The 25,390-nt window shown below is 60.9% G+C and overlaps 1 protein-coding gene across 5 annotated transcripts in view; it reads right to left on the bottom strand.

The window, feature by feature from the left end:
• The window catches only part of CAMSAP3 (calmodulin regulated spectrin associated protein family member 3), a 35,676-nt gene extending 12,434 nt beyond the window's left edge, over nucleotides 1-23,242 (bottom strand). Inside the window, exons 1-6 of one of the 5 annotated variants that reach the window (XM_073319249.1) lie at nucleotides 22,916-23,242; nucleotides 9,643-9,908; nucleotides 4,170-4,304; nucleotides 3,804-3,914; nucleotides 3,048-3,080; nucleotides 1,676-1,723 (exon numbers count right to left, since the gene is read on the bottom strand). In XM_073319249.1, the coding sequence (XP_073175350.1) occupies nucleotides 1,676-1,723; nucleotides 3,048-3,080; nucleotides 3,804-3,914; nucleotides 4,170-4,304; nucleotides 9,643-9,908; nucleotides 22,916-23,063 (741 nt within the window). In that variant the 5' untranslated portion in view covers nucleotides 23,064-23,242. Of the gene's footprint in view, nucleotides 1-1,675; nucleotides 1,724-2,203; nucleotides 2,515-3,047; nucleotides 3,081-3,803; nucleotides 3,915-4,169; nucleotides 4,305-9,642; nucleotides 9,909-22,915 lie in introns of those variants that run through there. The other 4 variants (XM_073319252.1, XM_073319251.1, XM_073319253.1 and 1 more) reach the window with 4 other exon arrangements.
• Nucleotides 23,243-25,390: the final 2,148 nt, after the last annotated feature.

Genomic DNA, 25,390 nt, shown 5'->3' with positions numbered 1-25,390 from the left:
ATTCACACCCAGCCTTGGGTTCCCCTTTCCAGGGATCTTCTTCCCCATGCCCCCAGCACCCCACTGAGAAAGGTCCACTCATCCCAACACTGCCCCCTCTCCAATATGGGCATCAGGAACAAACTTCATGCTGGGAGGGACCAGGCTCCCTCAGGGCAGGGGGGCTGTGGCTGGGATCCCATGGGGCAGAGCAGCCAGGATGAGCTGTGACCTGGGAATGCCACCCCCACACATACAGGATAGAGCACCCCCTGCTCACCATGGGGAGGAAGGAGTTTGGGAGCAGCTCAAAGTAATAGCCCTGCCCCTGCCCCTCAGTCTAGGGCTGCCCTACTACCCCACAGGCCTGGCATGGAGGGAGGAAAACAGGAAAGACTAGCTGAGGGCCCCCGCTCTGGGCCAGGACCCCTGCACCGAGAGGCCCCAGCTGGGTGAACAGGATGCCCCTTCCCATCTTGCCCTGAGGTCACGGCAACACTTGCCACTCGAGCACAGGAGACGAGACAACAGCCAACAGCCTGGCGCAGGGACGGGCACACACGAGCGTGCAACCACAGCAGGGAAGGGGCACATCCAACAGAGACAAACGGCCAGCGGGCCAGACAGACAGCCTCGGGAAGGCATGAAAAAGGAGGGGGGGAGGGGGGAGTTGTGGGATGCCCTGTTATTCCTGCTGCAATGAACCCCTGGCAGGGACTGGGGAGGGAGAGTCCCCCCACCCCCAACAACATTGCATGGGGAATCCCTGCCCCCAGCAACACACCAGGGCCCAGATGCTGCAGGACCCCAACAGAGGCGGGGGTCAGGCGACCCTATCGGAATGCAGGTGCTGTCTGGTCCAGGAGCCACCAGCTGCTCCATTACAGCCCAGTGGCCCCACGGGCCTGTGAACCAGACTCCCCCACCTGCCTGACATAGGCTGGGGGTGCAATCCATCCTGTGCTGCTCCCTTGCAATGGCAGGCCTGTTGGTGGAAAGCAGAGTCCATGGGGCTCACAGTTCCCTAGCAGAGGTGGCGATGGACACTCCAGTCAGACGCAGGGCTTCCTATCCACAGCTTCAGGCAGCTCCTCTGGGGCTGTTCAACACCTGGGCCACCCCATATCTAACCCAAGAGGGGTGGGGGCACAGTGGTGCGTATGCCAGCACAGGGAATGAAAACCTGGGACCTTCTGCACTAGGAGGGACCCCCATGGCGAGATACATGCTCTTGGCCACGGGGTGGGCTGCAGCCACTAGATGGCACCATGTCGCTAGGCCTGTCCAAAAACCCCTATCGCTCGCCAGGGGCAGCCTTTGGGGGGCAAAGCTGCCTTAGCATAGACCTGTTACATGTGACTCTATTGTACCCTGCAAAGTTGGCGGGGAGTGACGTAGCAGAGCACAGACCTATGAAAAGTTGGTGGGGGCAAACCAAGGTCTGGGGGAGCTGCCCCCATTGCCCTATACCAAGTGATGCCCCTGTCACTCATGCCACCCCATCAGGCCCGGAGGCCACTGCACTTCCAAACCTGCCAGCATGGGCAATGCCTGCTGCTGCGGGGAGATGGGCTGGGGGCAGAGGCATTGCAGGAGGAATAACCAGCCCCCTGGGCAGGGGATGGAACAGAACAAAACTAAGCTCCGTGGGTGTGGCAGACGCAGCAGCGGGCACAGGCATTGAGTGATACGTTACCACAGGAGGTTTACTCCCCGACTCCTTCAAACAAAAAGCGATGGCATGCTGGATGCAACAGCAAAGGAAAGAGAAAGCCTTGTCAATGCGGGGGCCCAGCGGCTGCCAGAGAGAGCGCCACAGGGAGGGAGCTGCTGCCTGGCCAGGCCTGTGGGGGGCACCACTCTACAGCCCTACCTTCTGGGGCACCACCCCAGGGTGGCCCTCTCCTAACATGCACAGATGCCTCCCTATAGCCCAACTAGACTGTGGGGCACCCCTCAAACCCAGTTCTAACCTAACCCTGTGGGGTGGGCACCCTCCTGCTCATAGCCAGGACCCCAGAGCGCTGGGGACCCTAACCCCTAGGGGGGGATAAGAGCAAGAAAAGAGAAGGGGGAATGTCATGTGACCAGCATGCTGCTTTTGATTGGCTGTCTGACTCCCCCACTCCTGGGTCTCTTAGCCCATTACTGAACCCAACTCTCCCCAGTGAAGCCATAGGGTACATTTTAGGGTCACAGGCTGGACAGTCCTATATACCCTTACCTGACCCTCCCCGCCCATGGATCCTGAACCTGGCAAGAACCAGGCAATGCTCCTCCCTTCCCAGCCACCAGGTGGGGATTTCCCACCCCTGCCCTCCGGCTTTTCTCAGCAGGGCAGATGCCACAGACCTGTGTGTAAGAAGCTAAGAGACCAAAGAAGGGGATGCATGGGGGGGGGGGGGTGAGCAAAGGATGCTGGGATGCATTCACCACCATCTGCTGGCCTCAAGAGACAGGCACTACCCCCGAGCAGAAATCCCCCACAATGGGGTCTACGGGGCATCTTCTGCTCTGAGCCCAGCAGACTCACCACCCAAGAGATCCCCACCCAGACCATTGAGGCTGCTGCTCCCCACCCCCAAGGGACAGGATGGCATCCAGGAGACCCAGCGCTCCCCCCCCATGGGCCACGCCCAGGCACCCTCCCACAATGCTCTGGGCCACCACCCCTTCCAGAGTAGGAACTTCCCTCAATGCTGGGGCCTCTCCTCATCACCCCTCACTGGGGCTGTCCCCCACACAGTGCCCTTGGGCCTGCCACCTCTCCACCACCACCCACACAGGGGCCATCCTTCTCACAGTGCTCTGGGGCCTGCCGCCTCCCCACCACCACAACTCCCCACACAGGGGCCATCCTTCCCAGTGTCCTTGGCTTGCCACCCCCCTCTCCCTTCCCCCCACAGGGGACATCCTTCCCACAGTGCTGGGGGGCCCCAGCATCCTTTGCTCAGGGTGGGGGGGGGTCTCCTGGCATGCAGACCCACATCCAGCAGCGCTGGCAGGACACAGCCCCGGTCATCAGAGTTGACACGGGGGAGGGGAGAGTAAATAAACCACCCACTTACAGGAACCAGTTTCCAGTACCACCTGGTGGGACACTGACGCAGAGGAAGGAGAAAGGCCACAGGAAGGAGGAGAGAGAGACGCAGAAGAGAAGAGTCACACAGCGAACCTGCATGGGCCCACGGGCAGCCACGCAGGGGTCACGCCAGCTGCCCCAGGGCAGCACCACAGCAAGGGAGGGCAGACTGCATGCCCAGCAGTGGGGGAGGGGAGCTCCCTCCCCTGAGTGCAGGAGGGGGGCATGGAAATGCCCCCCACCTCTGCTCATCCCCAAGCACGAAGCTGCCCCTTGCTTACCCAGCAGCCACCAGGGCAGCACAGGGAGCACCACCCAGAGGGGGAAGCATGGGGTGAGAGGGGAGCAGAGAGACTAGGATCCATCACCCCCAGGAGGTCAGAGCACACAGAATCCCCCCCGCACCCCCAACACACACACAGATAGAGAGAGCACAGCCAAGAAGGGGACATTCAGCAGCAGACTTGAGGATGGACAGTGGGGGACCCCCCTCTCCCAGCAGGGCAGGAGAGGGCAGGTATCCCCTGGGGATAGGTTCATCCATGGCCTCCAGAGACCAGCCACAGCCCCTCCCTGAAGGAGTTAATGCCACCAAGCCCCGGGAATACCCCATGGCCCCACCACACCACCCACCATGGTGCAGTGGCCCTGCCCACTCACCCTGCTTCGAGTTAGAGGGTCCCACACAAACCCCCTCATTCCCCCCATAGGAAGACCTCAGCACAGTGCTAGACAGACCCACCTTGGGGCCGCTTGTTGGGGGCTGGGCCTGGGCCTGGGCCTGGCCCTCTGTGCCAGGTGCTGGCTGCTGCGAGCCCTCACGCTCTGTGCTCTCCTGCAACTTGCGGTTCACCTGTGGGGGTAGGGACAGATTAGTCTGTGCTGGGGCAGGGAGAGCCCCCCAGCCTGGAGAGAGCCCCTCCCCCCAATGCTACAGGAAGAGGGTAGCTTGACAGGGGCTCGAGGGCCAGAGTCTCTAGGGTGGAAAGAGACCACTCCCAGTGTCAGATGGGGGCGCCCACTCAAAGCAGTGTCCTGGGAACAAGCATCCCAAAGTTAGGGAGCACCAGGGGCCATGGCTCCCCTCACAGTTCCCCCAATATCGTACCGTGTCCACCCAGCAGAGGAGCTTCTGCTCCCAGGAACCAGTACCCAGATCAGTGCCCAGGGGGGTGCTCAGCGAGTGGGTGGATTCCACAGCAAAGGCTATCATCAAGGAGTCAATCACTGCCAGGTGTGCACCCTGCAGGGAGAATGGACCATCAGACACTGCCCCCGAGACCCCATCACCAGCCCCTGCCCCCACCCCAGCATGCTATCCTGGCCAGAGACCCTGCCCCAGCCCCCCATGGAGAGACAGAACTGTCAGACACATCCTCGCCTGCTATGCATCCCAACCTCATGACCCACTCCAGAGAGCATCCCTCTCTGCCAGGCCCACAGCTGGGTCCAACCCAGAAATTCCCCACACACACACCAGCCCCTCCTAACATGCCCCTGACTGGCTGTGTCCCCTCAGGCAAACCCCTTCAGCCTCTGTGCCTCCGTTTCCCCCTCATCAACATGGGGCTAGTGACTCTTCTCCCCCCACCAGGAGAGCAACAGGGCTCCCCAGCACCCGGGGCTGTTGGATTAGCCAGCTGGAGCCACTAATATGAACCCGTGAGAGCGAGGGGGCGGGAGGGCAGGGCCCTGCCAGGGCTGGGCTGACAGGGTCCCAGGGTTCACACCAGTGCCACAGACCTCAGGCAGAGGAGCCCATGTGCCCCAGGAGCCAGCCCCCACTTCTCTGCCAGACAGGGGTAATAGGATCCTCACACAAGCCAATTATCCCTGGACAGATCCCCTGGCATCCCATTGTGGCTAATGTTTAACCCGATTAGCGCAGCTCCGACCCTGGTACCGGTGCTCCCAGCTCCCCCACGGCCACAGCCTGTGAGGAATCCAGCCGGCTGTTGCTTAAGAGAGCAGCTCGTCAATCATTAACATGAGCCCATCCCCCATAGGGCAGGGCACAGGCACCAGCGTGGGTGCAACAGAGGCCCCAATGGCAGTGCCCACACCAAGCCTAGAGACTCCAGTGTGCATTGGGCTCCCCTATTCCTATCTCCCATCCCAGGGGGTTGGATCCCAGACATAGGGGGCAGCTCAGGTCAGGCTCCCTGGAGAACAACTGGGTCAGACGGAGCCTGCCCGGAAACCCCCAGCGAGTGGGGAAGAATCCAATTAGCCAGGCCTGGGCTGAGCAGGGGCAAATTGGGGTGTGTTATGCCAGTATCGCCTAAGAAGCTGCCAAGGGCAGAACCACGGGGGGTGGGCGGGGGTGGGCAGTGCAGGACACAAGGAACACTCGCCTTCCTGAAGAAGGCAGCCCAAGAAGGGTTTGTTTTGTCTAGGCCACGAAGTTAAACAGGGCAGCTAACACCCCTTGACCTGACTCTCAGCCTTCCCTGGCCCAGACAGACGTGTGGGGGAAGAGGAGAGAAAGAGAGGGGCTTTTGTGACAGGGATTTGGAGAGGCTGACTAGAAGAAACACCAGTTGGGTAATAGAGATCAGCCCCAGATAGCCTGCGGAACTGCCTGCCACTGGATCTCAGAGGGTCAGAGAAGGAGCCAGATGTTTTCTGTAAGCAGTGGGACAGTGGCAGCTCCATTAACTGGGAGAGATGCTCACAAGGGTCATAAACCCTCACACCCACTTAAGGCAGACCCAGACCCAACCCCCAGCTGAGTCCCCAACAGGGAGAGAATTTCCTCCCATGCAAGAGGTAAAGAGCCCCCTGCCCATGAGGGGTCTGTTACTGGCCAGCATCAGCCACGAGGGACCAGCCCAGACACATGATTGCTATGGCAGAGGTGGAGAGTCTGCACTAGGAAGAGACACTCTATAAGCCCTCACAGCCAGGGCCACTGGGCCAATGCCCCCTCTAGCCTAGGCTATGCAGTGTGGGAGAGGATGACAGACCAGTGCAGTCTTGCTAGGCAGACTGGCTCTCCCAGCCCTGTGGGATTTAGGGATGGGGATTACAGCGCCATGGCAGCATGGGCCTGGCAAGTCTCCCACGAGGACGGGGATCAGGCACTGCTCTGACAGGGCATGGGGCAGCCCGGCCAGCTAGGGCAGCAGCTGGGATTGGAGGGAGTCATTCTCCTTCCCCACAGCCATGGAGCCTGTCATAAATATAAAGGGAAGGGTAAACACCTTTAAATCCCTCCTGGCCAGAGAAAAAACCCTTTCACCTGTAAAGGGTTAAGAAGCTAGGATAACCTCGCTGGCACCTGACCAAAATGACCAATGAGGAGACAAGATACTTTCAGAGCTGGGGGGAGGACAAAGGGTCCTCTCTGTCCGTATGATGCTTTTGCCGGACCAGAGCAGGAATGCAGGTCAGAACTCCTGTAAAGGGTTAATAAGCAACCTAGTTAGATGTGTGTGAGATTCTGTTTTGTTTAAATGGCTGATAAAATAAGCTGGGCTGGATGGAATGTATATTCCTGGCTTTGTGTCTTTTTGTAACTTAAGGTTTTGCCGAGAGGGATTCTCTATGTTTTGAAGCTGATTACCCTGTAAGGTATTTACCATCCTGATTTGGATTGGCCATCCAAGAAGGCCAATGGCATTTTGGGCTGTATAAGTAGGGGCATAGCGAGCGGATCGAGGGACGTGATCGTTCCCCTCTATTCGACATTGGTGAGGCCTCATCTGGAGTACTGTGTCCAGTTTTGGGCCCCACACTACAAGAAGGATGTGGATAAATTGGAGAGAGTCCAGCGAAGGGCAACAAAAATGATGAGGGGTCTGGAACACATGAGTTATGAGGAGAGGCTGAGGGAGCTGGGATTGTTTAGCCTGCAGAAGAGAAGAATGAGGGGGGATTTGATAGCTGCTTTCAACTACCTGAAAGGGGGTTCCAAAGAGGATGGCTCTAGACTGTTCTCAATGGTAGCAGATGACAGAACGAGGAGTAATGGTCTCAAGTTGCAGTGGGGGAGGTTTAGGTTGGATATTAGGAAAAACTTTTTCACTGTGAGGGTGGTGAAACACTGGAATGCGTTACCTAGGGAGGTGGTAGAATCTCCTTCCTTAGAGGTTTTTAAGGTCAGGCTTGACAAAGCCCTGGCTGGGATGATTTAACTGGGAATTGGTCCTGCTTCGAGCAGGGGGTTGGACTAGATGACCTTCAGGGGTCCCTTCCAACCCTGATATTCTATGATTCTTTGATTTTACAGATGTGATTCTTTTACTTTCTCTTTAATTAAAATTCTACTTTTAAGAACCTGATTGATTTTTCATTGTTCTTAAGATCCAAGGGTTTGGGTCTGTGTTCATCTATGCAAATTGGTGAGGATTTTTATCAAGCCTTCCCCAGGAAAGGGGGTGTAGGGCTTGGGGGGATTTTGGAGGGAAAGAAGTTTCCAAGCAGGCTCTTTCCCGGTTATTTTTGTTAGACGCTTGGTGGTGGCAACAATAAAGTCCAAGGGCAAAAGGTAAAATAGTTGGTACCTTGGGGAAGTTTTAACCTAAGCTGGTAAAAATAAGCTTAGGGGGGTTTTCATGCAGGTCCCCACATCTGTACCCTAGAGTTCAGAGTGGGGAAGGAACCTTGACAGAGCCTAAACCAGGCAGGACTGGGACACTTCTAGCAAGTTTGTGCCCTGATAGCGCCCCTAGGGGCTGGGCTAGACAGCTGGGGCTGGGACCTGCAGCCCCCCCACCCCGGCCAGTCCCTGTCCAGGAAGCCCAGCCCAAAGGGCAAGGGAGCCCTGCCCAGAGCTGCCCACTCCTGGGAGTCAGAGCTGAGGAAGACTCCTCCAGCCCATCCTCCACCATCACTCCCTCCCAGCAGGGCTGCCCTCTCCTGTCCCATCCCAGCAGTCGTCCCAGCCCGGCTATCGACCCCATGCCACGACAGCTCCCATTGGCAGCAAGCCAGCTGCTCCCCACCCCCCCAGCTCTGTGGAGCAGCCTCTAATCCCCATTGCCTGCTCCCCCTCAGCACAGGGGAGAAGCCAAAAAGGGCCCAGTGTCCCCCCTGCCCATACCCCAGCTCTCCCAGGGTGCCCACCCCCACCTGCAGGGGCAGCAGGTCCCAGAGCCAGCTCCCTGGGGCATCAGGCCTCGAGACCAGGCACTGGGAGTCCAGGACTCGTTGCTGCCATTGAGCGCCACCCACACCCTCCCAGGGCAGCCCAGCTACCAGGGCACCCTGCTGGGGGCACGCAGGAGAGCCTGCCACAGGGCTGTGATTCCCCCGCGCCTCCTCCCAGAGCAGTGTGTGGCCCAGAGAACTGGGTTGTGCTCTCACTGTGCCCGGCACGAATGTCTCCCCTCCCCGGCTCTGAACAGGCCATCTATATATGGCACGCGTGTGCGTGCACAAAACACACACACACACCGCGCCCCGCACTCCCAGGCTGAGCCAGAGCCCTACGGCCAGATCACCAGGGCAGCATTAATAGCAATCCGAGCACAGCTCGGCACGCCACAATCTCATCCGGCCCCTGCTGGCAGAGCCACACCAACAGCTGGGCCCCCAACCAGCCCACGCTGGCAGGTTTTATAGTCTCCAGGCTACAGGAGCAGACCTCCCTCCCCCCAGATCACCCCTGGATTTAAGCAGGCTGGCAAGACCCTCCCCTCGCAGCCTCTGGGGCTTATCCAGCCCAGACAGCAGCTGCTCCCGGCAGAGCTGACCTGACTTCCCAGAGCCCCTGGCTAGTGCCACCTTGGGGCCCCCCAGTCAGGAGCCCTGCGCTCACAGCCCCAGTCTCACACACCAGGGATTGCCTACAAATAGCACCCCCCCCCTCCAGACAGCATTAACCCCACACAGGGCACCAGCCCCCTCTGCTTTTTACACCTGGACACCCTGCAACCTGGCCCAGCCTGAAGAGGGGAGGGGGCCCTCTCTGGGTTTGAAAGTCCCCCCCAGCACACACAACAGCCAGGGCCCCCAGGTCAGCACCAAGCCTGCAGATAGGGGGAGGGGGATGGGAGAGGCCTGAGGGTGGTTCAGGTGCCAGCCGGGATCCCAGCTCGTAAAGGCCCCACCCAACGCCAATGCACTTCCCAGGCCTGTGCCCAGTGCCTGCAGGCGGAGGCGGCAGCCAGGATGGGCAGAGAGTGGGGACAGACCTGCCCAATCCAGGGTGCCTGCTCCCTCCCCGGGGCTGGGCTCAGACCCTTCCCCCTAAGAAGCCTATTCCAGGGGCACCACAGCTCCCACTCCCTGCCCTGGCAGCATCTGCCCCTTCCAGCACATGGCCTGGGCTCCAAGCACCCTCCTATCCTCAGCCAGCCAAGGCCCCACTGGGCACCTCCCACAACCATGCACTGCCCTGGGTGTCCAGGCACCCGGAACCACAGGGCACCCCGCAGCAGGGACTCTCTCTCCACACAATGCATAGGAAGGTCCCTGAACAGGACATACCCACACACAGGGAGACACGGGGCAGTCTGGAAGCTGCCTCCCCCGGCTGTTTGGAGGACCCTAGACAGACACCCCCTCCCCCCCCATTACGGCACTGGAACATGCACCCCTGAAGCAGTCACCAGAAGGTCCCCCCATCTGGCCCTTACCATCTTGATGGGTTTCTGGCGCAGGTCGGCCTCCTTGACAGCCTTATCCTGGTGGGTGGGGGCCAGGCCACGGCGCCCCAGCAGCGCCAGCAGGGCAGCATTGTCCTTGGGGGCAGGTGCTGCCACATCGTCGGGGGGCAGCACCTGGCGGCAGGCCCGGCAGTAAATGTCTGAGGAGAGCAACAGGCGCGTCACGGGCGGCTTGATGTGCTCCTGCTCGTACTGGTCCGTGTAGAAGGGATCGCGCAGCTCCTCCGGCACGTTCTCTGCAAGGAGAAGGGGGTGAGGAGCTGCTGGGGGGGGCCCCTTACTCACCCAGAATCCCCACAGATCTCCCATGGCTCCCATTCACCCAGAACACCTCGCTCACTATCCCCCAACAGCCTCTCACAGCTCCCCCATGCCCCAAACGGTCCACCCCATTCACAGCCCCCTGAATCCCCATGGCCTCCCATAGGCCAATTCCCATGGCCCCCTTTCCCTCCACAGCCCCACTCACCAAGCCCCCAAATTCCTCCCTTGTTACATTCCCCCCTATAGGGGACACTGGAGAAGGAGAAGGTTTTCCCCAACCGTCAGTGCTGGAGAAGGGGACCCCCAGCCCCTGTGGGGCCCAACAGCAGCAAGCCTGGCCCCCGCCCTGATTCCCAGCTCCCAGACAGGATCTGCCCCCCACGTGGCACCTGTACAGACATGTCTCAGGATATGAGAAGCAGGGGCCGACATGTCTTCCCATGGGCCATGGCCCCGCTGCCTCCCTCGCCCAGAGCTGCCAGGGCGTCAGGCAGAGGCGGATGGAGCCGACAGGGTTCCCAGGCATGGGGAGGGACGGGCAGGTGCATTGGAAGGGGGGGGGGTCACTCCCAGGGACAGAAGGGGCATAGCAGCCAGCATGAGACAGAGCACAGGGGGATGATCCCAACCCTTGCAGCCCCGCAGAGCACACCCACAGCCCAGTCAGCCCGTCCAGCAGCAAGGAGCCCCAGGACAACCTGGTTCTTTGGCTTCCCCTCAAACAGCAGCCAGGAGAGACGGCTGCAGACTGGCTGAGGTGGAACCCACTCCCCACCCTGCCAGAGTGGGCCCCAGCCCAACTGTGGGAGAGTCCCCACTAGCAGTGCAGTGGCCATGACACCACTGGGCTGCCCCAGTCATCACAAGGGGGGCTCCACCAAGACTGAGACAGGCTTACCTGGGACCCAGTGACAGGCAGCAAGCTCTCCCGGGGGGGCTGAGACTCACTGGCCCAACCTCCCACTCTGCTCCTGGGGGCATGGAGCAGGCAGTGCTCTGTACTGCTACCCCTCAGACATGAGTTCAACTCTGACACTTCCATGTGCTGTCATCTTGGATCTCACTATGACGGGCCATGAGAGAGCCAAGAGCTCCCAGCCACTGCAGATGACCAATTCCAGAGTCCTTGTGCCACCCCATCCCCAACAGCAGGGCTGAGCCAGCACCCCTAGCCCCTCCTAGCATAGTGCCCAGAGGGCAGGCAGAAGCAGCAGCCAGTCACCTTCCTAGGAGGCCCCACAGCTGCTAGGAACAACCCCTTTGCACCAGCCTGATCTGGGGCACTTTGGAGTGCCCCCCTTGCTGGCCATGGAATTGGTGCAATGCCCCCCTGCCACCCAATGCAGCACTCAGGGGTTAGTCTTTGCTCTGATGGCACATGCATTCCAGGTGCTCCTGCCTGGAACCCCTGCCCACTCTGCCATGGGCACCCCCAGTGCAGGCACAGCCTGGCTCCCCCACACCATGAGTTCCCCCCCCCCCCCAGCTGGGATGCCAGGTTGCTCACACACCTCCTGCAATGTAATCCTCAGGCAGGAGCCATTAAGGGGGGGGAAGGGAAACCAGCCAGGCCGGCTGCTCCTGGCCCTGGGCCCAGCCTCAGAAGACTTGTTGGAGTCACCCCACAGCCCCACACTGGGAACTCGCAGGACAGATCCTGGAGAACTTCCCTGGGGGTGCAGTTCCCAGGGAGGCAGTATCCCTTCGGGGGCGGGGGGGCTGCTGGCTGGAGAGCAGCAGGGAAGGGGACTCACTCACTAACCCCAGGCTCACCAAGGTGCGGAGGGAATTCAGCCAGCCCAGATGCACTGGGATTAATGGAACCTGGGACATGGGTGCAGAGGTCACTGTGCCAGCCCCTTGCCACAGATGGCTGCTGGGGCAGGGGGATCACTGGGCACAGAGACACCAGGCCTATATTAGGGGGAAAGGGGCTGATCAATAACCCAGATAGCGCCACAGCTCCCACCAGCTTCAGCAGGTTGTTCTCAATAGGCCAGCCTGGGAGCCAGGACTCCTGGGTTCCATTGCCAACTCCGGGAGCGGAGCGGGATCTAATGGGTTACAGCAGGGGAGCTGGGAGCCCAGACTCCTGGGTTCTCCCTCTGGCTCTGCCCCACTCACTGACAATGACTCCGACATTTATGTCCAAGGTGACATAAGGGGGGCAGGGTGCACATACCCCTTACAGTCCCCTCGCCCTCCCACACAAAGAGGCAGGAAGAGACGGGCCCTCCTGATGCTGTTTTCTACGCAGAAAGGACATAAAACATGAGATTTGTGCACCAGCTCCCCCACCCCCACGAGCATGCGCACCCAGGGGACAACGACATTCTTGAGCAGGGAGAGTGCCCCCCACCCCCAGGGAACAGGTGGGGCAGCCCACACAGCTGAGTCAGCATCACCTGATGGCAGAGTCCCTGCTGCACACGGGACTTGCAGCTCCAGCATGGAGACACCACGCCCCCCTGTGGCACCGTGCCCACCACACCTGCCTGCCCCTCCAGCGGCCGACGCTGGGAACAGCCAGATCCCAGGACGGGGTGGGGGTGAGTGTGGGTGCAGACACCCCAGCCCCCAAGGCATAGTTACGTAATCCCAGTTTAGCGCAACGGGGCTCAGCCCCGCTACACATCACGCCCCACAGCGGGATCTCTGCTCTGGATTAAAGGAGCTGTGTGCAGGAGTGAGGGGAGGAAGGAGCAGACTGGGATTAAGGGGCCCTGGTTGCGATAGCGGGGGGCTGCAGGGCTCAGACACTGCTTCCCAAGCAGCTCCTGATGTTTGAGATTCGCAGAGCCCGGCTCAGAGGGGCAGAGTGGGGAAGGTCCAAGGGCAGGGCAGCCTCAGGGGAGGGAGAACAGGCCTGTGACAGCCACAGCAACACGCCCTGGCACAGGGCCCCCGAGACCCCGCTGAGGCTGGGTGGAAAGGGAGAGCGAGCGGCAGGAATCGACACAAAGGGCCTGCGTGACAGAGCTGGGGGGCTAGAGTGCACAGCCCCACTCCTGCCCTTTGGGATGACTGGCTGGAGGTTCCCTATGCCGACCTCAGCGGGAACCCACTGGCTGCAGGGCTCCGATAACAGCCCCCAAAGAATCAGTGTGGAGCTGCCAACAGCAGCAGAGAAACAAGGGCCCAAACCCAGTAAGTCAGGACTCCTGGGAGCCCTGCCCCCTGCCACTGGGACCTTCCTCCACTCTCTGCCCTAAACAGCTGGGCAGCTGCCACATTCCACCTCAGAGGTGGCTGCCTCCCTGCACCGGGCGGCGATGCAAGCCAGCAAGCTAATCCAGCCCCGTTGCCAGCTCCTGAGCCGCTTATCTGGGCAAGGCTGTGAGGAGAACAGGGCAGCGCTGGGTCGGGGCCAGACCTCCCTCACCCCCGGGGAGCCCGGCTTTATCTTGGATAAGCACAGCTGGGAGACAGCCCCTCCCCCAGCCTGTCAGGCATGCAGATGGGAGCCACGCACATTCAGCTGCCCAGAGGTGGGAGCCAGGGGCACACCCCACACAGAGCACCCCAAACACCCGCTCTCTGCTGTGAGAGCAGGGGGTGGGCAGAACTGCTCTGAGCACCAGGAGGGAATCCCAGGGGAGGGGAGCGGGGAGGTGAAGGGAACAGTCTCCAAGGCCCCAGCATCTCAAGCACCAACCCAGGGCACACTAGCCTCATCTGCAGAGTCCCCAGGCTGGGCCAGGCTGCAGTGGGGGCTGGGACCAGGGCACGGTGCCACCCAGCCTCCTGGAGACCATGAGGCAGGGACACAGCCCCCAGCATATGCCCGGAGCTGGGCCCAGCCCCTGAGGCTGGATGTCAGGGATCCCTGCAGAGCCCCCACTGGGCTCCCACAGCTGGAGGAGGCGGATAGGCTCCAAGGCCAGAAGGGACCACTGTGATCATCCAGTCCAACCTCCCGGATAGCCCAGGCCCCAGGACCACCCGGTTCATGCCCCTGAGGGCGGAAAGAGAAAGTGCTATCCTTGCTGTAACAGCCGGCCAGCGACAGAGAATCCCCCACGCTCTGGGGGATCTGGTCCCTCCCTGGTAAAAACATGCACCTTATTCCTAGGCTGAACTTGTCCCGCTTCAGCCTGGCTGGGGGGGGGGGGGGGGGCTTTTTCTGCTAGATGGACGAGCCCCTCAGCCAATAGCTGTTCCCCATTTAGGAACTCAGACTGGGATCAAGTCACCCCTTAACCTTCTCGTTGTTTAACTAGATTGAACTCCTAGTCTACCACCCCTGGGCACCCCCCTGAGACTCCCCTAACATGGGGCAGGAAGCGCTGGCACAAGCAGACACCCACAGGCCTCTCTTCCCCCAACCTGGCTCACCCCTAGCTGCCAAAGCACTGGGACCTGCAGCCACCACTGCAGCATATCTACATCACCAAATAAGAGCCCACGGCGTGCACGCCACCAGGCGGAGCTGCACAGGACACGAAGGCCCCTGCACGCACCCTCCCAGCAACTCGGGGCCAGCCCCTGGCCACGTCCTGGAGATGGCAGCCCGGTGTTCCTGCTCCGGAGATGCCAATGCCTCGCATGTAGCCAGGCCCAGAGAAAGGCCCTGATCCTGGGGCTGTGAGCATCGCTGCGAAGGGGTCTTCCTGACCTACATGCTGCCCCCATCTCCACAGCCAGGCCCCAGGGAAGGGTGCAGACTGTACTGCATCCCATGCCCAGCTGCTGGCCTGGTCACTCATAGGGCATGCCAGTGGCAGGGAGGCCCACACAGCACCTGCACCCAGGACATGCCACCAGCTTCACGGTGGGAAGGCTTGTGCTCCCATCCAATCAGCCAATGGGAATGCTGTTGTGTGACTTTCCCGACCAATCAGGCAAGGCACAGACAGGCGTGGCTAAAAACGTGGTATCTAGTGGAATGGGCATGCCCCAGCCTTCATGTCCCAGCCTGGAAAGCAGCAGCCTCCCACAGGACCCCAGAAGCCCCTTCCATTCCCCCCAGCACCCAAGAGGCCCCTATTTCCCCACCCCATCATGCCAGTCCTCGGGTGGGGAAATAGGGATAATGGTAACCGACTGGGAGACAAGCACAGAGGGGGTGTTTAGATACATGCCCAACTCCCAGCCCCCAACTAACCCACAAGGCGATGCCCTGCCCCCACCATACCAGCCAAAACGCCTCCCAGCACAGCTTCCCCATGAGATGCCAGCTTCTCTACCCCACAGGGACTTCCTCTGTTCCCTTCCCCGCTCCCTCCAGCAACAAGAGATCCATCACCCGAACTGCAGCAGCTAAAGTGCTCTCCCACCGCAATAGGGTGGAGAATGGGGGTATTGGACATCTCCCCCACCCCACAAGGGACCCATCCCCAGGGAGCAGCATGGAGACCTTTCTCAACAGCAGGGGGTGTGACCAGCAGAGCCCAAATCCCCCCAAAGCCAAACCCAGGCAGAGGGGTGGTCACCACCACCCCACTCCTGCCAGGGAGAAAATCAGGCCCCTCCCCTCAGGGACCCCCAAACCAGCCACCTACATTTGACAGAGAGCAGGCAAGGGGACAAGGGAGAGGAAATTCCCCATAAACCAAGTCTCCTCCCTCATGTACTCGGGATTCTCGTCCCTTCCCCGCCCCACACACTTCAGACTACAGCTCATTTCTCCCCACATAATCCGGATTGCCCAGCATCCCTCTTCCTCCTTCCACCTTGTGATCGGGGTTCTCCTGGCCCATACTTACCTCCACTCCACATAATCCAACCCCCTCTGCTCTCCCTACCTCCTATATCCTGGGCTTCCCCTGCCCAGGCCCCTGGAGCTTTCCTAACCTGTCTCAGTACCTGCCCCGCCCCCAACCCCTATAATCCAGAACACAGCCCCCCCGATCCCTTTGCCTCCACCTGCCCACCCCCAGCCCCGTATAATCCAGATCCCCCTCTTCTTCCCAGGTGTGCGTGCTTGTTGGGGCACGCACACACCCCCCGGTGTAACCTGCCCTCCCTCTCTAGCACTCCCTCCGGCCCCCCAGCACTCAGGAGGCAGGTGCAGGTGCCCGGGGAGCCATGGCACAAGACTTTGGGGGCCTGCACGGGTGCACATGATGTGAGACACCCAGTCGCTTGGCAGGAGCCAGGCTTGAAACCCAGCTCCAAGGCAGGGGCACGGCCCCCGGAGACAACAGGCCCCAACAAGCCGTGCCACCTGATGGTTCGGGGCCAGGTGCAGCAGGGCCTGCTGGGGCCTGTAGTCCATGCAGCACATGAGCGTCTGGAATTATGTTAGCTGGGGTAAGATGGGGCACATCCCTCCTGAATCCAGTGCATCAGGGCATCAGCTGAGCCTTAGTGAGGGGATCAGGAAGGAAATCTCCCAAGCTGGGATGGGCTCGCACAGTCCAGACATGGGCCTGGGGGAGAAGGCACCCCCTGCCCCCACCCCACAGCAGGACCTGCTCAGAGCTGGGAGCCCAGGCTGCAGGGACTAGCATGCTGTGCTAGGAGTAGGGGCAGCAGCTGGGCACCGAGAACTGGAGATGGCTCCAGCAAATAGGAGGTGTGGGCAACCGGAGGCAGAGGACACGGTGGCTGTGGAGGCCCAGGGGTTAAGGCAGCGCCAGGACTAGTTGAGAGCGGTGGCACATAGCTGACCAGCCAGGATTAGAGAAAAATATAGGTAGACTGGCTCTCCCTTCCCCTACCCACCCACAGCGAGGTCACTGCCAAGGGGCCGGCACCCTGTTACCCTCGAGACCCCGACTCCTGAGAGCTGGCAGCCTGGGGCAGGGCTGACAGGGCCTGTCTACACTAGGCAAGGAGAAGCTGCAACAAGCCACTCCCTGCAGTGCCTGCACATCTGCCCCCAGTGGGGTCCCACGCCAGCTCCAAATATGGGGATCGCCCATCCCTAATGGGGCGAGACAGTCCAACTCCTGGCCCCAGGCTAAATGACTCTTGTACAGCCTTTGTCCCGGATTCCCTGTGGAGTCGCTCTGCACCTGCCTGATGCTCGGGGGCAGCACCAGTCTCTTCCTGGTGGGGTGGAGGGCCTGAGGTGGGTTTTTGCCCCCCATTGCCATGCAGCCCCACCCCCTGCTTCTCCTCGTCCCCCCGGAGGTCCCATTGTTGGCCAGGCCAGAAGCCAGAGCTGGGCAGTAACAAGAGCCGCTCTCAGAGTCTGGGCCACTGTGGGGAGTGCCAGACCCTGCAACTGCCCTGGAGGAGGTGGGGAAGGACATGGGCCCACAGCCTACCTGGTAGAGAAGGGCAGCGCCTCCCATTGGGGAAGTACCCTGAAGCCCTGCTCCTCACCGGAGATCCGGGATCCCAGAATGCACTGTTGCTGCCATTGCCAGGGCACCGGGACATCACAAGGGAATGAAGGACCATTGGGATCTCCTGTACAGCACAGGCCAGAACCTGCCCCAAGCTAATTCCTAGAGCAGAGCTTTTAGAAAAACCTCATCTTCATCTAAAAATAGTCAGTGAAGGAGAATCCACCACAACCCTCGGTAAACTGTGCCAACAGATAGTAACTCCCGCCATTAAAAACGTACACCTTACCTCCACTCTCAACATGTCTAGCTTCACCTTCCACTCTTTGGATAGGGTTAGACCTTTGTCTGCTAGGCTGAAGAGCCCAGTATTAAATAGTTTTGCCCATGTACGTACTTGTAGACTCACCAAATCACCCCTTAACCTTCTCTTTGTTAAGCTGAATGTAGTGATAGACTCAGAGCTCAGTCTAAGTCAGCTTTCTAATCCTTTAATCATTCTCATGGCTCTTCTCTGACCCCTCTCCAATTTACCGACATCCTTTGTGATGTATGGGGCACCAGAGCTGGACACAGGATTCCAGCAGCAGTTACACCAGTGCCAAACAAAGGTAAAAATCTCTCAGCTCCTACTTGAGATTCCCGTTTATGCATCTCAGGATCGCATTAGCCTTTTTGGCCACAGCATCACACTGGGGGCTTATGTTCAGCAGATGATCCACCATGATCCCCAGTCACTGCTTCCCAGGACAGAGCCCCCATCCTGTAAGTCTGGCCTACGCTCTTTGTCCCTAGATGCCTACGTTCACATTTAACCAGATTAAAAGGCAGATTGTTTGCATGCGCCCAGTTTACCAAGCGATCCAGATGGCTCTGAATCAGTGACCGGTCTTCATTGAGGAGGAGCAGCAGCCCCGGGGTGAGGGAGTCAGGGGCTACCTCTCCCACACCACAGCCCTTCTCCAGGTTGGGAAAGGCAGAGACAGCAAAGGCTCAGCAGACCCCAGCCATGCTGGGATAGCCACAGGGGCTGTGGGAGCTTTCCCCCACTGGCCTCTGTCCCTTTGCACTGAGAAGATACTCAGAAGCCCGTTCCCATCCCCAAAGGAGCCAAACAATGTGAGGGAAGGGGATGTGGGTTACAGAGATACCCACCTCCATTGGGGGCTCACGCCACAGTCTCCCTGCGCCCCACCCCCCATCACCCACCTCCCTCCAGCAGATGCAAGAGCCTCCCCCAGCACAGCTCTCTAGAGAGACTCAGCGGGAACGCCCCTAGAAACAGTGCCGGGGGGGGGGGGGGAGGAGGGTACAACAGGCATCAGGGGATGCAGCTGGGGTCAGTGCGATCGGGGTGGACTGGCTCTGGGGTGGGACCGGAGCACATACCCAGGCACCTCGCCCTGGCAATCCCAGCCTGCCCAGATCATAGCTGAGACCGGCTTGCTTCCCTTCCCAGCCTTCCCACTGCAGCACTTCAGCAGCCAGGAGTCCCCGCCCCTGCCTGAATCACCAGGTTTGAACATGGCGTTGGAGCAGCTGGGCCAGGATCCTGTCAGGACTCGTCTGGTGCTCGTGCCGCTGCCTGTGTTGACACCAACGTGCCAACGAACTGGCGTTCCAGGCCCGGTCCCCGCAGGCCTCGCTGGGCTACCACAGGTCGCACCCCTGCCCCAACAGGGTCGTTCTGGGATGGAGACAGGGTCCTGCAATGCCTGTGACACCTCTGAACAGCCGCCTGGCTGCAGCGGGAGAGTTTGCAGGTGCTGATGAGAATCTCTGTAGTTCCAAAAGGCAGGAACCCTTGTAGGGGCTACCGCTGGAGCCTTGGCCCATTGAGCCAAGCTTAATTGAAAGAGTGGTGAGCAATTTTGGCCTTTGGGGCACAGTGGGGTGTAGTGGCTCCAGCTCCACACTGGGAGTCAGGATTGCAGGGTTCAATTCCCAGCTCTGCTACTGACCTGCTGTGCAGCTGCACTCTGTGCCTCAGTTTCCCCACCACACTTTACTTACTGGGAGCTCTTTGGGGCACAGACTGTCTCTTATTAGGGATCCATGCAGTCCTGGGCCCAATGGGGCCCCTTAATCTCAGCTGGGGGAGCCCATGCAGTAGCCAGCACAACAGCTCTCCCCACCCCCCGAAGGCAGAACCTGCAGGCACTCCTATCAGACACCAACAGCAGCTACCAGGGCCTTGCGTACCCACCACCCAGCTCCACTGGGTCTGTAGCGCTGATGGGACCTGACTCAGTCCACAGCCAGCCCAAAACCCAACCGGGCCTCAGCGCTGGAATGCAAACATTTGTGTGTTTCCAGCTCAGGTCGGCAGGGTTGCCGGCAGGTGTCGGCATTGCCAGGGCTGAAGATAAGTATGCTTTCCCAGCAGGGCCCTAGACTCTGAACCTGACGCTGCCCCACCAGGGCCACCCTGGCCTGGGTCCAAAGCAGATGACGCAGCCTCCCTGCTTGGGCTGTTTATGTGTGACACAGAAGGGCAGGGACAGGGGGAACCTGTTCTCAGCTGGGCCCCCTCCCTCGCTCCACATACAGCACCAGGCTGGTGAACTCTGCACCCTGCCCTGACCCTGCTGTCATCAACTCCATCCTGTCCCACACCCTGTAACACCCAGCTGGGCAGGACCTGCCTTCACTTCCTCTGAAGTGCCAAGCCTCACCCCAGAGCCAGCTGCATTCTAGCAGCCAGTGAGTAACTCCCACACAGAGCAGGCCACAGGCCGCTAGCTCTTTGTTCTCCCATGGCCTTGGCAGCGCTCACCCTGACAGAGTGCCAGCCCCTAGTCCAGAAGCATTCGCCTGGGCTGCAGCTCTGCCTTCAAGCCCTCCCACATTACTTCCAGGTCAGCAGTATCAGCTTAACGTCCCCCCTCCCCCCAGGCTGGCTGCTTAGTAAGTGGGGCTTCCCTCTCTCATCACCATGTGCCTGCGACACAGGGCTCTTAGCACCCACCCCAATGGGGATGCACTGCCCCCTCCCAGCTCCTTCTGCCACCCCTCCCATTCCCAGCCACACAACACTAGAAGGGAAAAGGAATTTCCCCACCAGCCAGCGTGTGGAGGAGGTTTGGGGGGGGCCCCACCCCATCCCCAGCCTGTGTGAAAGAGAGCTGCTCCCAGCCAGACATCTGGGGCAGATCAGAGGCCAGGCAGAGGCAGGAGAGCCCCACAGCTGGCTGGGAGCCAGGGATGTCAGGAGTTCAGGGGAATGGGGTAAAAGACACGGTTCTGGGGGGCTGAAGGAACAGAGAGCCCTGAATGGGAAGGTTCGCTTGCCCCTCACTACCATCACCCAAAGTTGATCCCCGGGCCTCCTGGAACATCAGGTCAGACGGAGCTTGGTGCAGGACCCCACAGAGACGGGGGGGGGAGGGGGGGAAGACCCTATTGGCCAACTGATCCCAGTCCCATGCTGCCCTGCCAAAGGGGCCCAGGGGGAGGGGGTGGTGTTGGGTAAGGGCAGTGGAAGCCCACACATCCTGGATCTAGGAGCCAGCACATGAGGCCTAACCCCACTGATGAGATGGGACAATTTGGGCTCCGCGTGAAGCTCCCACCCAGAGGGGACCCCTCCTCATCTCAGATTCAGTCTCTGGGCCCCCAGGCAATGTCTGCAGTCACTCCTCACTCAGAGAGTCTGGCCAGCCAGGCTTCTGGAGCTGCATTCCCAGGGCAGGTGCCAGCACTAGCCAGGTGCCCTGGGCACAGGGACACACCCTGGAAGGCTGGCAAGCCAGCTGTCTCCCCATGAGGTCACATCAGTAGCTAGGGCAGGCCAGCAGAAGCCCCATTGCTGGAGGCAGCACCCCAGAGCAGTGCAGACAATTCCCTCCCCCAGTTGGGCTTTTCCAGCTCCAGCGTCATCATAGAGAGATAAAGGTTTGACAGTGACACCTGCCAAGGCCACTGGACACAGCCAGTATCACAGCCTGGCAGGGCGGGGCACAGCACCAGCCAGCCGCCCACGGCCCTGGGCACGCAGCAGCAGCAAGCAGAGGGTTAAAGCAGCGCCATGCACACGTCACCACGGCTCCCACCACCCAGGGCCTGCTACTGCAACAAAAGGGCCTCGGCACTCCGGGAGACAATACAGAGCAGCCCAAGGGCTGGAGAGTAAGGCGCTGGGGGTGTCAGGCACAGCAGCCCCCTCTGCCCATCCAAGATAAGACACAAATAGAGGAACAAACACGGCCTTCAGTCAAAACCCTTTGCCGGCCAGGTCCTTTCCGCCCTGCCACCGCCAGGAGAGACACCTGCCCACCCAGGGCCTCAGGGAAAGCCAGCCAGGGAGAGAAAAATACATGGAGATTAAATCCCAGCCCTTCTGTATCCCCCCCACTCCACACTCTCCAATCACAGAGCAGGCCTGGGGACAGATTGCAGACAGGGCTGGGGGGGATAGACCAGCACACACAACCCCCTCACACCCACTCCCCATCTTCCTGAATATTCAGACAGCCCTTTCATATGTCGCAGCTGCTGGGAGGGAGGGTCTGCACTGCAGGTGACAGACCCACACTTGCCACTGCCCCCACACCCACACACACACCACGCAGCCCTATCCCTGGTGCAGCACAACCCACCAGGGCCAGAGAAAGCCCCTCTGGGCACTGAGATGGAGGGCAAAAACTCTAGCCTATTGTTCGGGCTGGGCGTTTACAGAGCCAGCCAGATGCCAGGCCATACAGCAGGAGCACCCGGAAACAAGGGCCCTGCTAGGAAGAGGCATGGCAGGGTTATGGCACAGGGGAGGGACCCCTCTTTGCCCCCAGCTTTGAGCAGGCAGGTGAGTGGAGCTGGGGGACTCCCTCCCTTCCCCCTCCCTCCAGAAAAAAAGAGACCCCATCAACCCCACTGCAGCAGCTAAGTGCTCTCCCACCGCAATAAGGTGTGGAATGGGGGTACTGGATATCTCCCCCACCCCACAAGGGACCCATCCCCAGGGAGCAGCATAGAGGCCTTTGTCAACAGCAGGGGGGTGTGACCAGCAGAGCCCAAATCCCCCCAAAGCCAAACCCAGGCAGAGGGGTGGTCACCACCACCCCACTCCTGCCAGGGAGAAAATCAGGCCCCTCCCCTCAGGGACCCCCAAACCAGCCACCTACATTTGACAGAGAGCAGGCAAGGGGACAAGGAAGAGGAAATTCCCCACAAACCAAGTCTCCTCCCCATGTACTCTGGATTCTCGTCCCTTCCCCCCCCCCCTTCAGACTACAGCTCATCTCTCCCCCCATAATCCGGATTGCCCAGACTCCCTCTTCCTCCTTCCACCCTGTGATCAGGGATCTCCTGGCCCATACCTACCTCCACATAATCCAACCCTCTCTTCTCTCCCTACCCCCTATATCCTGGGCTTCCCCCTCCCGGGCCTTTGGAGCTTTCCAAACCTTCCTCAGTACCTGCCCCCGCAACCCCTATAATCCAGAAACCCCCCCCCCCGATCCCTGCCTCCATCTACCCCCCAGCCCCGTATAATCCAGATCCCCCTCTTCTTCCCAGGTGCACCCCCCCCCATGTAGCTGCCCTCCCTCTCCAACACTCCGGCCCCCCAGCACGTACCCCTCCAAGCCCCCCATAATGCAGAACCCCCCCCCAGCCAGATCCCCAGGCCCTTCTAGCTCCACCTCCCCCCCCCCAGCCCGGTATAATCCCGATCCCCCTGTCCACGCCCCTCCCCGCCTCCTCGCGGCGCCTGCCGTCTCCCCTGCCCCCCAGCCGGCCCGCGGTACCTGCGCCCCCGTAGCCCTTGGCCAGCGCCCAGGCCAGGCTGGCGGCGCTGCGCGCCCGGGGGAAGTCATACTGATCCAGGGGCTTGATCTCGGGCACCAGGAAGCTTTTCCTCATCGCCGCGGCGGCCGCGGGGGCGGCGGCCACCATGGCCCGGCCCGGCCCGGCGGCTCAGCAGCCCCGCTCCATGGGGAAGGGGGCCGGCGCCCCGGCCGCGGCTGGTGCTGCCCAAGCGGCCGGCGGCGAACGCATCCCCAGCGCGTCTCCGTCTCCGTCTCCTCCTCCCCCAGCCCCGGCCGCGGCGGCTCCCAGGTGGCGAGCGCAGCGCCCGCCCCCCATGTGATCGCGGCGGCCGTCACTCAGCGCAGGGGGCGGGGCTCGCGGCCAGGTACTTGCCCTGGGCGGGGTGGGGGCAGCAGCGAGGGGGGCTCGCTCGGCGGAGCGTCGTCCCGCCCGTGCAGCCGCCCCGCGCTTGCCGCCCGCATCTGCCCGCACCGGGGCGAAAGGCTGGGAGCCAGCCGGGGGGCTCTGCAGCCTCATCCCCCCCCCCCCCCCCGCCCAGCAATGGGGCTCTGCAGACCCATCTGCTCCCCCCCCCCCCGCAATGGGGCTCTGCAGACCCATCTGCCCCCCCCAGCAATGGGGCTCTGCAGGCTCATTGCCCCCCCCGCCCAGCAATGGGGCTCTGCAGACCCATCTGCCCCCCCCCCCAGCAATGGGGCTCTGCAGACCCATCTGCTCCTCCCCCCCGCAATGGGGCTCTGCAGACCCATCTGCTCCTCCCCCCCGCAATGGGGCTCTGCAGACCCATCTGCCCCCCCCAGCAATGGGGTTCTGCAGGCTCATTCCCCCCCCAGCAATGGGGCTCTGCAGGCTCATTCCCCCCCCCCCCGCCCAGCAATGGGGCTCTGCAGACCCATCTGCCCCCCCCCAGCAATGGGGCTCTGCAGGCTCATTCCCCCCCCCCTCCGCCCAGCAATGGGGCTCTGCAGACCCATCTGCCCCCCCCCCAGCAATGGGGCTCTGCAGACCCATCTGCCCCCCCCCAGCAATGGGGCTCTGCAGACCCATCCGCCCGGCAATGGGGGGCTCTGCAGACCCATCCACCCAGCTCCCCCGCACATACAGGGAGACGGATGCCCCCGCCCCCCATTGCTGCTGTCTGGGCCGCGCATGTTGGGAGGAAAAAAGCCACATCGCTCTGCGGGGAAGAGACACAAAGGGGCTGCGGGCGGGGAACAGCTCCAAGGCGCTGCGGCCTCGGGCTGGGCCCTCGTCTCAGGGTGTGTGAGAGAGATCCCCTTCCCCCCCCCCCCCGGTGTGTGTGTGTGTGCGAGAGAGAGAGAGATCCCCCCCGTGTGTGTGTTTTTCCGTGTCTGTGTGTGTGTGAGAGATCCCCCTAAGCTCCCCCCATGTGTGTGTGTGTGAGAGAGAGAGAGATCCCCCCCCGTGTGTGTGTGCGAGAGAGCGATCCCCCTACGCTCCCCCCTTGTCTCTGTGTGTGTGTGCGAGAGAGAGAGAGATCCCCCCCGTGTGTGTTTTTCCGTGTCTGTGTGTGTGAGAGAGAGAGATCCCCCTAAGCTCCCCCCATGTGTGTGTGTGAGAGAGAGAGAGAGATCCCCCTAAGTTCCCCCCATGTGTGTGACAGAGATCCCCCTAAGCTGCCCCACCTTGTGTGTGCATGTGTGTGAGAGAGTGAGAGATCCCCCTATGCTCCCCCGTGTGTGTGTGTGTGTGTGTGTGTGTGTGTGTGTGAGAGAGATCCCCCTATGCTCCCCCCACAGTGTGTGTGAGAGAGAGATCCCCCTACGCTCCCCTCCCCCCGTGTGTGTGTGAGAGAGCGATCCCCCTCCGTTCCCCCTTGTCTGTGTGTGAGAGAGAGAGAGATCCCCCTAAGCTCCCCCCATGTGTGTGTGAGAGAGAGAGATCTCCCATATTCCCCCTTGTATCTGAGAATGAGAGATCCCATGCACTTCCATATGCAGTGTTTGTGAGATCCCCCTACGTTTGTGTGTGTTTCTGTGATTCCCCCTACACGCCCCGTGTGTGCGTGAGAGAGAGACCCCCTAAACTCTCCATGTGTGTGACCCCAATATACTCCCAATGTGTGTGTGTGTGTAACCCCCCTCATGTATGAATGACTGCCCCACCACCAGGCTCCCCTGTGTGTGTCTGCATGAGACACCCCTACACTCTCTCCATCACTGTGCGTGGGGGGGGTTGTGTCACACTAGTGCACACTCAGCCCAGCCCAAGGGCCTGTGTGTTACATGAAGCACCCAGACAATGACTGCAGGGCTGGGGCCTTGCTGAATTTGGTGTGGAAACACACCCCATGCAAAATAGCTGAGCTGAGCTGCCCAGCAGGGAGCTGTATGCCAGCTCTGTTCCACACACCCCGACACATACACCTGGGGTGCAGGACCAGGGGTCAAAATCAGTGCCAGGGCCCCTCCCCTGACTGCCACATTCTACAG

This window comes from Lepidochelys kempii, chromosome 20 (assembly GCF_965140265.1).
Source record: "Lepidochelys kempii isolate rLepKem1 chromosome 20, rLepKem1.hap2, whole genome shotgun sequence".
Classification (NCBI taxonomy): Eukaryota; Metazoa; Chordata; order Testudines; family Cheloniidae; genus Lepidochelys; species Lepidochelys kempii.
Note: the sequence above shows the minus strand (reverse complement) of the source record. Positions and strands in the feature narration are given on the sequence as shown.